General features: G+C 41.9%; 1 protein-coding gene across 7 annotated transcripts in view; it reads right to left on the reverse strand.

The window, feature by feature from the left end:
• GRIA3 (glutamate ionotropic receptor AMPA type subunit 3) overlaps positions 1 to 14,420 on the reverse strand; it is a 222,304-nt gene that overhangs the window by 81,879 nt on the left and 126,005 nt on the right. For all 7 annotated transcript variants that reach the window (XR_014712945.1, XM_084638760.1, XM_084638764.1 and 4 more), the window contains 3 exons: positions 14,194 to 14,298; positions 12,414 to 12,521; positions 10,986 to 11,192 (listed from right to left, as the gene is read on the reverse strand). Coding sequence is in view for 6 of the 7 variants with exons in the window: in XM_084638760.1 (XP_084494886.1) it covers positions 10,986 to 11,192; positions 12,414 to 12,521; positions 14,194 to 14,298 (420 nt within the window). In the remaining variant the exon portion in view is untranslated. The remainder of the gene's footprint in view (positions 1 to 10,985; positions 11,193 to 12,413; positions 12,522 to 14,193; positions 14,299 to 14,420) is intronic.

Consider the following 14,420-nt stretch of genomic DNA (forward strand, 5'->3'; position numbering starts at 1 on the left):
TAATTACAATGCCTGCAAGTGAAAGAACTAGGCCCTTTTCATGATAAAAACTTAAACATTTTGATGAATGTATGCCCTATTTATTATAAAAAGTCCACTTAGCGTTATACAAGGTTACTTATCTTCTGTCTCATTTTAAACACTCTGTAATGATCAACATTGATATTATTTAATGAGTCAATGAAGTTTCATTAGTAAAGCATCATTTCAAAGGACTAAAAAAACCCAATCTTCAAGAAATGTAATTTATCAGTAACTAACATGGTGCACACCATTATACACAGATTTTGGTTTCCAGCTGTGCAAAAACTATCTTCTTCCAATGAAAAATGCCTGAGTGGAAGTTAATAGGAAAGGTTAATAAGAGCTGATTAAGAGCTGTGCCACAAAAGAAGTGAATATTGCCTTTATTTAAATCTGATTGCAATGTCCATGCCTTTCAGTCAGCCTGTCATTTATTGGTTCTACCAGAGAGGGTTTTTCTTTGGAAGTTTAATAAGCAGAAATGGGAAAAAAGAAACCTGGAGAGCTAGTCACAGTTATGTACTGTAAATACCTGCCAATGCCTGAGTTTGATTGCACAATCAAGTCTAAAGTCTATTCCATACACATATTTTATTAAAATAAAAACTAAATTGACTTTAATGAGGGTTTTGTCTGAGCAAGGACAGCAGTACTGGGCCCTGTAAGGGCCTCCTTACTAAAGCCTTTCTGCATGCAGTTCCCTCCCCCATGTTTGCTCAAGCAAATCAGGTGTGTTTCTAATTAGCTTCTCAAGTGTGCAATCATTTGGTACATATACGAATCTGTTGTTATGAATATATACTTGCACATTATGGAAATGCAAATAAGGAAGCCCTTTGAAAATTTGGCCCATCATGTATATTCTTATAGAGCTGCACATCTTCTGTAGACTTTCATGTAGACTATGTCTGTTGACCTACTCACTTGAGTGGTTATGCTCCACTAGAGAGGAACACCCACAACTCATTATTGCAAAATCTATTTTCAGGTGGCTTGAATTTTATATTTGTTTCTTATAGGCCAGTCATTTATTATGCTTGTAAATTAATGTATGGTTGGTTCATGTACATAATGATGAGACTTTGGGGGGACAAGTCAGCTAAAAACCCACTACAGGAATTATATGGTTTTGCCACTAATTCACTGAAGAATCTCCCAACACATATTTTTAGTCCCTTGGTAGATTAATGGTTAATAAACCACACTGGGTTCAGTATTAACCATACACAGTCGTTATACATGTGACTCACAATACATGTGTTGTGAATGTGCTGGTGTAACAGGAATCCATTGCTGGATGATTAACTACAGAAAAGGAACTAGGTAATTCGGCACATTTGAAAATCCCTCTTGGGGGCCTATCTGCTTGTTTAGGTGCCTAAGTGCTGAATCATCATGTGATTAACTGTTACTCTATGCTGTACTTATAAGAGCAAAGATTTATTATGTATCCAGTAGTATTTTATTTCAGGATTCATTGGACGGATTGGCAGATGCTTGCTTTTGCACTGACAGTTACTGTCAAAGGATAGATTGTTATGTAGACTCTCTTACTATCTTATTTACATTAATAGAATAAATATGTTGGCAATTCATTTTGAATGTAATTAGTTATTCTGACCCTGGTCTGCAGTAATGGTTAGAAAGTTGTTTTAAAAAATAATAATAAAATATGATAATGAGACAGTAGTTTTAGAAATAAGTTACCAGTTACCTTTGATACATTTTATGGGCAGCCTTCATTATTCACAATACTTTAATTTCTTTTCTATTATTAATTAGTGGTTCTAAATGTTCATCTGGAAGCAAACACCACCTCCCCCCCAAGCCAAACATCCCCAAAAAGAAGCAAAGTGAACAAATGTGGGAGGAAATTTTCCTGAAGAGGGAACGAGTCTGGGCTGTGCTATAAACACACTTTGCATTTTGTTTAAAATTGCCCATGAATTTTTCAGTGTTTATTACAGAAATTAAAGCACAGGTTAAAATCGGTGCAAAAATTAACTTTGGCGTAACTATATGGGGGATGGGAAGATAGAAAAAAAAGCAACAAATAGAGAAAAGTAAGTTTCAGAGTAACAGCCGTGTTAGTCTGTATTCGCAAAAAGAAAAGGAGTACTTGTGGCACCTTAGAGACTAACCAATTTATTTGAGCATAAGCTTTTTTTGAGCTACAGCTCACTTCATCGGATGCATACTGTGGAAAGTGTAGAAGATCTTTTATACACACAAAGCATGAAAAAATACCTCGAGTGGTGTCTCGAAGGTCTGGTAGCATAGGGCCTGAGGAGGAAGTCTACATAGCCAGACAATCCTACTACAGGACAGGCCTAACAAAGAAAATAACAGAATGCCACTAGCCATCACCTTCAGCCCCCAACTAAAACCCCTCCAACGCATTATTAAGGATCTACAACCTATCCTGAAGGATAACCCAACACTCTCACAAATCCTGGGAGACAGGCCAGTCCTTGCCTACAGACAGCCCCGCAACCTGAAGCAAATACTCACCAGCAACCACATACCACACAACAGAACCACTAACCCAGGAACCTATCCTTGCAACAAAGCCCGTTGCCAACTGTGCCCACATATCTATTCAGGGGACACCATCATAGGGCCTAATAACATCAGCCACACTATCAGAGGCTCGTTCACCTGCACATCCACCAATGTGATATATGCCATCATGTGCCAGCAATGCCCCTCTGCCATGTACGTTAGTCAAACTGGACAGTCTCTACGTAAAAGAATAAATGGACACAAATCAGATGTCAAGAATTATAACATTCATAAACCAGTCGGAGAACACTTCAATCTCTCTGGTCACGCGATTACAGACATGAAAGTTGCAATTCTTCAACAAAAAAACTTCAAATCCAGACTCCAGCGAGAAACTGTTGAATTGGAATTCATTTGCAAATTGGATACAATTAACTTAGGCTTGAATAGAGACTGGGAGAGGCTAAGTCATTATGCAAGGTAACCTATTTCCCCTTGTTTTTTCCTAATCCTCTCCCCCCCCAGACGTTCTTGGTAAACCCTGGATTTGTGCTGGAAATGGCCCACCTTGATTATCATACACATTGTAAGGAGAGTGGTCACTTTAGATAAGCTATTACCAGCAGGAGAGTGGGTTTGTGTGTGTGTGTGTGGGAGGGGTGGGGGTGAGAAAATCTGGATTTGTGCTGGAAATGGCCCAACTTGATTATCATACACATTGTAAGGAGAGTGATCACTTTAGATAAGCTATAGCCAGCAGGAGAGTGGAGTGGGGGGAGGTATTTTTTCATGCTTTGTGTGTAGTAAAGATCTTCTACACTTTCCACAGTATGCATCCGATGAAGTGAGCTGTAGCTCACGAAAGCTTATGCTCAAATAAATTGGTTAGTCTCTAAGGTGCCACAAGTACTCCTTTTCTTTTTGAGAAAAGTAAGTGTACTTCTTATCAGGCTCTCCATGCTGGAAGGAGATGGTGGCTAAGTATCTTGGACATCCCAGGTTACCATGCCACCTCTCCTACTGGAACAGGCCCGGAAGCGGAATAGGTGGAAGAGATGAAGGTACCATCTGCTCACACTTCTTCCTTCATCCAGTCAACTCCAGAAGAAGAGAGGCGGTGGCTCAGTTACCTGCGTGGCCCAGGTTACCAAGCCACTATTGGTCCTTCTGGAGCAGGGACCGGGGACTTCCAGTACTTCCTTTTTTAGGGAGTAGAGCACCGACATATGCTTGTGCAAGTGTGTGTGTGTACGTGTGTGAATATTCCACTACATTACCTTCCTTTAACAGGCAGCCTTGCATTTACACTTAGACTAATTTATTACTAACATAAACACTGCTACCTAGTGTAATATATTGGATTTTCTTAACGTAATCAGTATTTTTTTGTACTTGAGTGGTCTCAAATTTAGGTAAATCAGCTAGGGCTTGAGCCTCAATGCCTGATTCTTATCGCCCTCCTAGCAGCATTCATAATGAGTAACCCTGTTGAATTTACACCGCTGAGGTTAGAATCAGGCCCCAGGTTTCTAGCCAGGATTCATTTACTTACTTGTCTTTTTAATTATTTTAAATCTATCTACCTAAGGCTTTAGGTGCCCTAACTCATTGTTAATAATTGTAGCACTGGAGTGAATGTCTCTCTTGATGATGGACATGGAATAAACAGGGCCCATAAAAATTAAGACAGATTTAAAAACACAGCCAACCAACCACCCACCCACTACAGAATTTGAGGGTTTCTAAAACAACTAGCCTGGCTAATCTCTGAGAAATATTACTGAATAATTTGGTTTCAGGCATCTTCTTTATTGCTCATGTTGCATTTGAGCAGTACAAAAGAATGCTCCCCATTCAAGCCTGATCGGGCAGGAACTGTTGAGTCCCCTGTGGGACCAGGAAAAAAAAAAAGCCATGTAGAAACATCCTTCCTTGCAGGAGAAGGAAAGAGACTCAGAAAGAAAGATTAGATGCTCCCTGCTCTCAGGGACTGGGAATTCCTCCTCTCAGTAGGCCAATAGAAGATAGTGCTATGGATTTATACGGTGGTTGTGATTAAAGATCAGCATCTGCCACTGTTCAGTACCATGTGAGATGCCATCATTTCTCCCTATACTTAGAACAGGAAATAAGTTCATTTATCTCATGTATTACGGGTAGTATCTAAAGGTGGATGTTTGAATGCTGACCACTCCCTTCAAAGATATTAAAACACTTTCAAAGGCCATATTGACACTAATGAAAAAGGTGTGTTTTAACAAATTAGATAATGTTAATGAACATGTGTGTTCATGAAGTAATGTGTGTTAACACACGCATGGTAAAATCCAAGTGTAGATGAGGCACATTGTAGTTTTAACACATTCGCTGGGCATGGTAAACCCCAGGGCTACTGCATGTTAAAACTGCAACCGGCCTTGTCTACTCTAGGGTGGTAAATGTGATAGTTAACACAGTAGCTCAGGGATTCTCAATCTTTTTCTTTCTGAGCCTCCCCCCCACCCCCGTTACAAAAACTCCACAGTCAAGCTGTGCCAGACAACCTGTTTTTTCTGCATAAAAAAGCCAGGGCCAGTATTAGGGAGTAGCAAGCTGGGCAATTGCCTGGGGCCCCATGCAAAAGGCCCCCCCCCCGCGAAGAGAAGTTGCTCAGGCTTCAGCTTCAGCCCCAAGTGGCAGGGCCCTGGGCTGCAGGCCTGCGTGGCAGGGCTTTGAGTTTCTGCCCTGGGCCCAAGCGAGTCTGACAGTGGTCAGGCTTGGCGGACTCCCTGAAACCGGCTCCTGGCTCCCCAGGGGGCCCCAGACCCCTGGCTGAGAACCACTGCACTAGCTAACATGTTAAAAATGCACCTTTTCCCTTAGTGTAGACATGGCCAAAGTGTTTAGTAATTACATCCTCACAATACATCCATGTGAGAGAAGGAAGTATTATTATTCCCATTTCACAACTGGAGAGTCTAAGGCTCAGGGAGACTAAGGGACTTAGGGAACAGCCCCACTTTGAGCTGGCAGAGGGGAGGGGAATTCCCAGCTTGAGGAGACATACCCATGCTGGCTCTGATTGAACTAATGCACTATAAATAGCAGCATAGTCTCAGCTCGAGGAATCAGCTGTACTGAGTCCATGCCTAGCATCTTGGATGGGTACATACTTAGGGTGGCTAGCCCTGCTGGCCTTGACTACACTCTATTTTTAGCACGCTTATTCGGTCAGAGCTAGCATGGGTCTGTCTTCTTGATCTGGGAATTAGGGGCAGAGTTAGGGACAGAGTTCAGAACAGAACAATGTCTTGTCCTCCCCATCCTTCTTCTCCTAGCACACAGCTGCTGCTGCTGCCCCCATGATGAGAATGGTTTTCATCCCATTCACAAAAGCATGATGCTACTTAAGCACAAGTGGCCAGAATAATTTGAAGCAGAACATTATTCCTTTTAGTTGGCTACTTTAATGCAGTGAAGTATATCAGCACTTTCAAACATTACATATGACAGCGGAGAGGCTGCATCTCCCTGAATTCCCTGCTCCTCTCCTTTGCAGCATCTTACCTTCGTAAAGCGGTTCTACTAAAGACTCTTTTATCAAGGGAAGGTTTATGGAGCTTGTAGAGCTTGGGTTCTTCCCCCCCCCCAATAAAGTATTTTGTTCTCACAACTAAGAAATGTGTTAAACCTGCTTTCAATTAGCCTCACTGCTGTGAAAACCAGATCAGACCTGGGCGGGGGAGGATTCCCTAGCTGAGCAGGAAAGAAAGAACAGGAGCATAATTCAAAAGGAAGAGACTAAATAAAAGCCTATGGAAAGAGGCTTACCCTACATTAGGGAGAAGAGCCATTGTCTAGACCTCAATGGCTGGTAGGTTTAAAGCCTTGAGCAAAACATCTCCTGTGTGCACTCAGTGGGAGGTGCTGCTGCTGATCAGCAGAAGTAGAGGGGATGGCTCATTGGAGAACAGCACTTGCCTTGGTGCTTTGCTCTGCTGTTCAGATTTAAATGTTGACTCAGGTTCAGAGATCAGGAGCAGTCTAACTCTCTTTTCCAGCCCATGGAAGGGGTAAAGGCATATTGCTTCCCTTGCTAGCAGTGAGAGCTGGGCTGGGGTAAGCAACTTGCTCATGATCACTCAGGACAGACTGGGAACTGGAGCCAGGTCTTGTGCTGTAACCACAGGACCATCTTCCTTCCATCCTAAGCACAGCTCTATTGTAAATCTCAACAGAGTGATGGATCCTATGCCATATGAGTGGAAAACTATTACGGGGGGTGAGGGGGAGGGAAAGGAGGTGGCCACATGGCTTTGTCCACCTCCTGCCACACTGTTTGGCAGAGCCAAACTATAAAAGGCTGTAGCTGTGGAGACTCTGGTGTGTATTTGACTGGGGCGCAGGACTTGGAGGTGGGAGGTGCTGCTAATCAGCAGAAGTAGAGGGGATGCTGTTAGTGGATGGCTCATTGGAGGACAGCACTTGCCATGGTGGGGTGCTCTGCTCGTCAGATGTAAACATTGACTCAGGTTCAGAGATTGGGAGCAGTTTAACTCTCCTTTCAGTGGGGAGTCACCCCACTGCCATCATCCCCATGCAGCCACCAATTCTCTAGTGTGTCCCACCCCTTTTTGCGCCACTCTTGAGGTGCAAAGGGACAAGAAAGCAGCTACATCCTGCCGGCAGAGAATTTCATCCACCTTGGGAGAACTTTCATCACCAGGCCCCCCACCCAGGCCTGAAGTTGGGGATATGTCATGGGGCAGGGAGCAGTGCTAGTGAGAAGGTTGTTCTCTGGCCACCACTAGCTGGCATATGGGCTATAGTCTGTTGTGGGCTGTTCCTAGATGGCTTAGATAAGAGCAGACGCTCAGCTATGCTAACCTATGCTTGGGTTAGAGCAGATACAGCTCTGCCCTCAGAATCTAGGTCGCTCTGACAGCTCTTTCTCGGCTGCACTGAGTAGAAATTCAGCACAGCTCAGAACCTTGCTCTTAGTTTGAAGGAGAATGTGCAAAAATGAAGCTAAATGAGAAATCCAAATTTTAGTTACAAAAATGTGATGAAAGCAAATGGCTTTGCATTCAAGAATCTGCCTGGAACCTACACACAAGGAACCTGTCCCTACCCATCTGCCCTGCACACGGGCCAGAAGGTAGAAGCACAGGGATTGTTCTGCCTTTTCTCTCCTGACAGTGCCTGGTTGCCCCCAAAGAAGGTAGGAAGCAGTAAGGGGGAGGCAGCAATGAAGACATGGCAAAAATGAAGCTAAACATCAATTAACTTTAATTAGATTTCTAGCATTGAAATTTCAGACTCTATCGTGGCCCTAAGTGCTTCAGTAAAAAAGGTCAGAAACCAGGAGGCAATGCACACAAAAGGGACAATATTAAATAGGATTTGCATATTGTCTTCCCAGCGATGCCAACAAACATGTCAGATTAGCAGCAAGAAGTAATTGATTTAAACTGCAGACAGGGAGATTTAGGTCAGATATTCAGAAAAACTTTCTAACTCTGAGGACAGTTAAGCACTGGAACTGGTTACTTTAGGAGGTTGTGGAATCTCCATCATCAGCGGTTTTTAAGAACAGGTTAAACAAACACCTCTCAAGGATGGTCGAGGTTTACTTGATCCTGCCACAGCATGGGGGACTAGACTAAATGACCTCTCAAGGTCCCGTCCAGCCCTACATTTCTGTGATTCTATAACATGGTAACATCTTATTTGACATGCGACTGCACAGCAGTTAGCTGTTAAAACAAATACAATCTGAAATAGTGCGTTCAGCAGCAGCTCTGTTCAACTGCTGGATAAACTTGCTCCAAAAAACCCCAACTCAAGCCTCTTTTATCCCTACTTGTCTGGCTTATATACATGCTAATAAAGGCATGTATTAAATTAAAAATTAATCCCCCCCTCATTTACACAAAATGGAATCCAGAGGAGGCAAACGTGACAGTCTTTTCACAGCCAAGGCTCACAGTGGCACCTGGGGAAACGTGCACCTTTACTTTCAGTTTCATAATAGAGCTTTGAGCTCATGGGAGACAAATGAGAGTCATCACATAAATGAGACACCAGTTCCTAATAATTAGTGGTTACAGAGCATTTTTCATCTTCAAAGTGTTTTCTACATGCTCATTATCCCCACCTCTGAGAGTGCTGTAGGTCGCTATCCCCCTTTCTGAAGATGGAGAAAGGATAAGAACATTTCAGGAAGACACCCGAAGCCCGCAGATGATCGGGGGAGGCTTTGAAGTCTGTGTTGACTTCAACATAGCAGAGTTGCCTTCCCTGATTACAGAGATCCAGGTGGTCTCCCTAAGGCCTGCTGGATCCTGCAGTTCCACTCCAGCACCAGCCCAGCAGAACTGGGCAACTCTGTTGGGCTGGATCTTCAGTCAGACCTCAGGGGACATGTCTGCCCTTTGGATAACTGAGCATTGCAGTTAAATGCGAGTCAAATAATTAAGCGCTAACTGCACAAGAATAAGGAATAGCTGTTCATTTTCCCAACTGCACTGGGAAAAAAAGTAAAGCACCTGGGGCTCGGCAATATACAACTGGCACAGCCTTCTGAGTTGCGCTAGTTCCAGAAGGATGTGGCTGAGGGCTCTACATCAAACCAGCTTATTCAAAGAAAAGCTGGCTTGAAAAAGGGGGCAAACTTTCTCCTGCTCTTTGGGAGCACCTTGCAGAACTGGTATTAGTCTTCCTGGCTGCAAGCCCTTGATACAGAGGCATCTTCCATGGTCCAGCAGCTGCAGAGGTTAATTTTACCTGCATCAAGTCCCAAAGGAAGTGACATTGCTTATAACACACTCGCCAACAAGCTCAATCCCAGCTTGCGACTACTCCTTTAGGAATTTACTTTTCTCTTTGTCACTTGGTTCTTTTTTGGGAAGAGTATGCATTTTTAAAGCGACTATATCTGCTTTATTGGCTGCTACATGCCTAGATGACTAGGGCAGTTGCAGATGACCTAATTATAGATAACACTGTGGAAGTTTCTTGACCTGGACAGAGACACTGCGAGTTTAGGATTTCACTGCAATGTAAATATACTATGCCCTGAGCTAGCAACTCTCAAAGTGTCTTATAAAGCCTCACCCTGTGAGATAGGTAATATTATTATTCCTGTTTCATAGGTGGTAGAACTGAGACACAATAAAGTTTGGTGACTTGCTCAGGTCACACGTCAAGTCAGTGGGAGGGCAAGGATAGGATCCTGGAGTCCTGATTTCCCATCCACTTCACTTAGTCCCTATTAGACTCCACTCCTTCCTCCCTAAAAAGTCAGACCATAAAATTACTGTTTTCTAAGGTTTAAAATACATACAAGTTTAATGGGCTGGGCAGGCCTGAGTTACTACTTCAGCATTCTAAATTCTGTTAATTGTTTTTTAAATATAGCAACAATAAAACAGTTACCCAGTGTCTTTTGTGCCTATTACTCAAAGTGATGTACACACGATATGCAAACAGAAAAGTAGCAACACAATTAACTAGACAGCAGTTGATTCACTGATAGCAGATATTTAAAAACTAAATCCAGAGTTTAGGAGAAATAGACCTTGTTGAGGTTGTAATACTCCATAAATGTGGTGATATTAGGCCTGTATCATGAAATATGCCCTGGTGAAAAGGCATAACACATCGGTGCATCTTTTGGCCTGAAGTCAATGGCAAAACTCCCATTGGTTTCCATGTTGCAGGACCAGCCATTTAGGGCCAGGAAAGTTAATGGGAGTTTTGCCATTGACTTGAATGAGAGTAGGATCAGGTCCCTTGGCAGCTTTGGAGATGGAGTTCCTCCAGCCCGGATGACAGCTTCTATCCCATCTTTTTACAAGGGGACAGGGCAAATGTCTCCTCATGCAAAGCCAGCTCTGCACTCTTTTCTGGAATCCAGCACCAGTGTTGCTGGTAGCCTTGTGCAGTCCCAGTGCTCAGAGGAGAGAAGGATACGCTCCTGCCTTACATATGCACAAAGAAGGGATGGAAGAGCCTTGTATCCTCTCCTTGCAAACATATGCACCCACATTGTGAAGGGCACAATACATCCCTTACTGTTCACAAAGATTACAGGGAGAAGGAAGAAATGACTGTCAGCCTGCAAGCAGAAAGCAAGGTGCACACTAGATCAACATGTACAGGTTGTTAGCTTAGGTCAAAGCTACAAGAGCAGAAATGTTCCGCTGTGTTTAAGCAAAGTAAATATGTTCACCCCAAATACCATTGTGTAATGGTTTGGTGTATAATCTAGTTGCGAGTGGCAGTGAAAAAAACCACTCTCCATGCGATGGAACAAAAAACCTTTTTTTTTTAAACAGACTACAAAATGAGACTAAAAATAAATATCTAGAGATTGTAAAACAAATTTAAACAGAGATTTTTTATTTTGCAGTTTATTAACGTTGTGCATATTTTTTTTTAAAAAAAGAACATTAAAATGAACGTTAAGGGAAACTTACCCCATAGACTAGTTCACCCACCATGCCATTCCATATCTTAGACTCAGGGTCCCTAGCTCCGTATTTCCCATCTCCAACAATTGACAGTTTGTATTTTATTCCAACATGTTTTGCTATTTCATAAGCTAAGTCTACACAATATCCTTCATATCTCTCATTCCCTTCTAGTTGTTCATGGTTTTTCTTATACATTACATAGGGCGATTCCTTTGAAACAAAAGCAAAGATCAAAAGTCTATGAATATAACACATGCCTTTAAACTATGCAAAATGAGAGCTGTTATTAGCATTATTTTATGTTATTGGCAAATATCAACAATATTTCCTGGGCTGCTCTTATATAATAATTGGAAAGATTTCCAAGTCAGCTTCACATAAACATTAAAGGCTTCCTGGCAAGACAGAATAGTTTAGTTTAAAATCCTTAGAAGCGCACCTGAAATTCATCAGTGGCCAGATCCTGCAAACAAATATGCAATTTGCTTTAATCACAGGAGTATTCCCACTAAGGCAATGGGACTACTCACATGAATAAAGTTACAGTCTTTTTCAGGATCAGGCCTGAATCTCCAGTAGATCAAAGATAAGCACACTATAATAATGCAGTACACAGCTTATAAAGCAGTGATATACCCGATCCTGCTCCCATTGAAGTCAATGGCAAAATCCCCACTTATTTAAATGGTGCAGGATCATGATGATGCTAGGATTTTCAAAGAAGCCGGAGGCATTTAGGTGCCCAGCTCCACCGCAGATCACCTACCTCCCGTAGACTTCTTTGAAAATCCCAGCTGAAAGGCTGAGTGTGTCTCAGTAAATTATAGTCAAGTAAAATACGATCCTTCTCGCAATGTCATGAAACTGACTCACGCTCAGGACAATTGTAACAGGCACCAAAGGCACAAATAATTCTGTATTACAGACCATATAAGCAATAGGCTTTAGAACTGACACAGATAACACAGACTATGAGATACAAGAAGAGCATTATTCTCCACAAGCATTGGATGTCTTTACATATTATCAAAGCATTTCCAATTCACTGTGGGCCAGATTGTGCCATCCTTACTCAATCAACAGGAGCTGTGCCTGAGTGAAGGCTGCAAGATTTGGTCCTACAGCAGTAAGGGCCAGATCCTGCAATGACGTATATACATTAGTAACTTTACTCACGTGAGGAGTTCCACTGAGTTCAAGTAACTGAGAAGAAGGAAAGCACAATGTTGAGAAAGTGGGACTCCTCCCGTGAGTAAATTTACTCATGTGTGTAAGTGTTGGCAGGATCAAGCCCTCCGTACATCCCTGGAGGTTGCTGAACTTCTCAGTCACTTGAAGTCACACAGCATTCAACACTGGGCCTTCCAATAAATCTCACAATACAGGTGTCTTACCACCCAAGCACATACTGACTAAGAACATGCAACTTACCAGGATGGTAGTGACTACTATTGTTCTATTCTCCACAGATGAAGTGTCATTAGACACTTGCTGGTCTAGTGCTGGCACAAATCTTTCATATTCATTCCAGTAACCAGCCTACAAAAGCAGAGAGTGTTACCTAGTTACATATTTTTATAATGATTTTGGTGCATAAAACTGATGCTTAAATAGAGCTGCCCTTTTTATTTTTAAAAAGTGATTTTTTACTTAGATTTATTCAAGATACAAACAAATGAATATTGATCTAAAAGTTTTTCTAGGACCCCATAAGTATCTCATCAGCTATTAGCAAGGTCATGGGACACTTTCTTGCCAACATTGGGCTGTGGGAACCTTTTGCTGAATTTTTACATAGTGCCATCGCTGAGGGTGTAGCATGGAAATAGATAGGCAAAAACTATGTGAAAGTAATGTATGGTTCCTTATATATATATATATATATATATATATATATTATTATTACATAATATAGCTTATCAGAATACCCATGGAATAATTCCTGCATTTCTGCAACCAGGGAATGCAATATAGGACAAGAAAATAATTGCAGAATTTTGAATGAACTAGTTTTTATTTGCAGCCTTAACTGTCTCACTTGAACTCTGCACTTAATCAGTCTCAACCTGGTCTATTTCTGGCACACTAAATCTCTAACCCACTGCAAATAGCTACTATTTAAAGTAAACCCACCCTTTTCAAACAAAACAAAACAAAAATATAAGCTGCTACAAGTGTAGGTCAGGTAAAGGCAGGGGATAAAAATAACACAGCTCCTATGTCCTGGAGGGGCAATATTTAGTTTTGGTTCAGTGACAAGGTTCAAGACCTGATGTCATGTAGCTCTAGGGTTACATACACAGGCTGAGGAGCTGGGATTCTTGTTATACAGAAGCATCCATTTCTAGAGTAAGGGTACAATTTTCAAAAGTGCCTAAATGATTTAGGTGCATAAGCCCCATTGACTTGCAATGAGATTCAAGGCCTAAGTGCATCAGAGTCAGATTTTCAAAGGTATGTAGGTGCCTGAAGATGCAAATAGGCTCCTACTGGAATTTTTAATGTTAGGTGCCTAATTCTAATTGAAATCAATGGGATTTAGGCACTTAACCTGCTTAGGCCCTTTTGAAAATTCCACTAGGCACCTATTTGCATCTTTAGGCACCTAAATATTTTTGTAAATCTGGCCCCCAGACACTTTTGAAAATGGGACATAGGCACTTCTGAATATTTTATCTTAGGACATGAGATAATCGTCCTTTGAACATCCCGATTAAAAAGCAAATGCTGTTTTACACTGTTTTTAAGAGGTTTTTAAAATATATGTGTTCCAAATTCTTTATTGCTCTGAGGCCTATAATGGAGAGGAAGGAGGAGATGAAAAGGAATTTAGGAGAGAGGACTGGGCAAAGGGTCTCAGGACACCATTGTAGGAGGAAATCAGAGTTGAGATGTGGCAGGGTAGGTACTTCAGATGTGAAGCCAAGGCATTTGCTGTAGGAAGGTATTCAAGGAGTGAAGGGATTCAAGGGCCGGGGTGGGGGGGGAGGGAGGGGGGGGAGATTCAGAATAACAAGGGCAGAATGGAACTACATTCCTATAAAATTTCATAACTAAAGAATTAGGGAAGAGGAGAGATAAATGTAGTAGGAGGGGGATTTATCAGGTTTTATGTCTTCACAACAGTTGTATGACATTGCTTGTTTTCATGACTTTGCGGTGATACATATTTTTAAGAAGCCCAAGGAGAATATATATTTTGAGAACTTACCTTCCGTGATCCAGTAGCTTTCGTTTCATACACATCAATTGTGTAATTTGTTCTGCGTCCATAGGTGTCAAACTGGATATTTCCAGTCATTCCTTGGACTTGTACCTTAAACAGGGAAATAGTAAAACAGTTACATAGAACATTATTTCTATTTCCCCCCCTCTTTTATGTCCTGAAGGAATTTACTATCTCTGTGAGCATTTCCATTAATACCTGTGCCCTGTCCA

This window comes from Lepidochelys olivacea (assembly GCF_965140295.1).
Source record: "Lepidochelys olivacea isolate rLepOli2 genome assembly, chromosome: 9".
Taxonomy (NCBI): domain Eukaryota; kingdom Metazoa; phylum Chordata; order Testudines; family Cheloniidae; genus Lepidochelys; species Lepidochelys olivacea.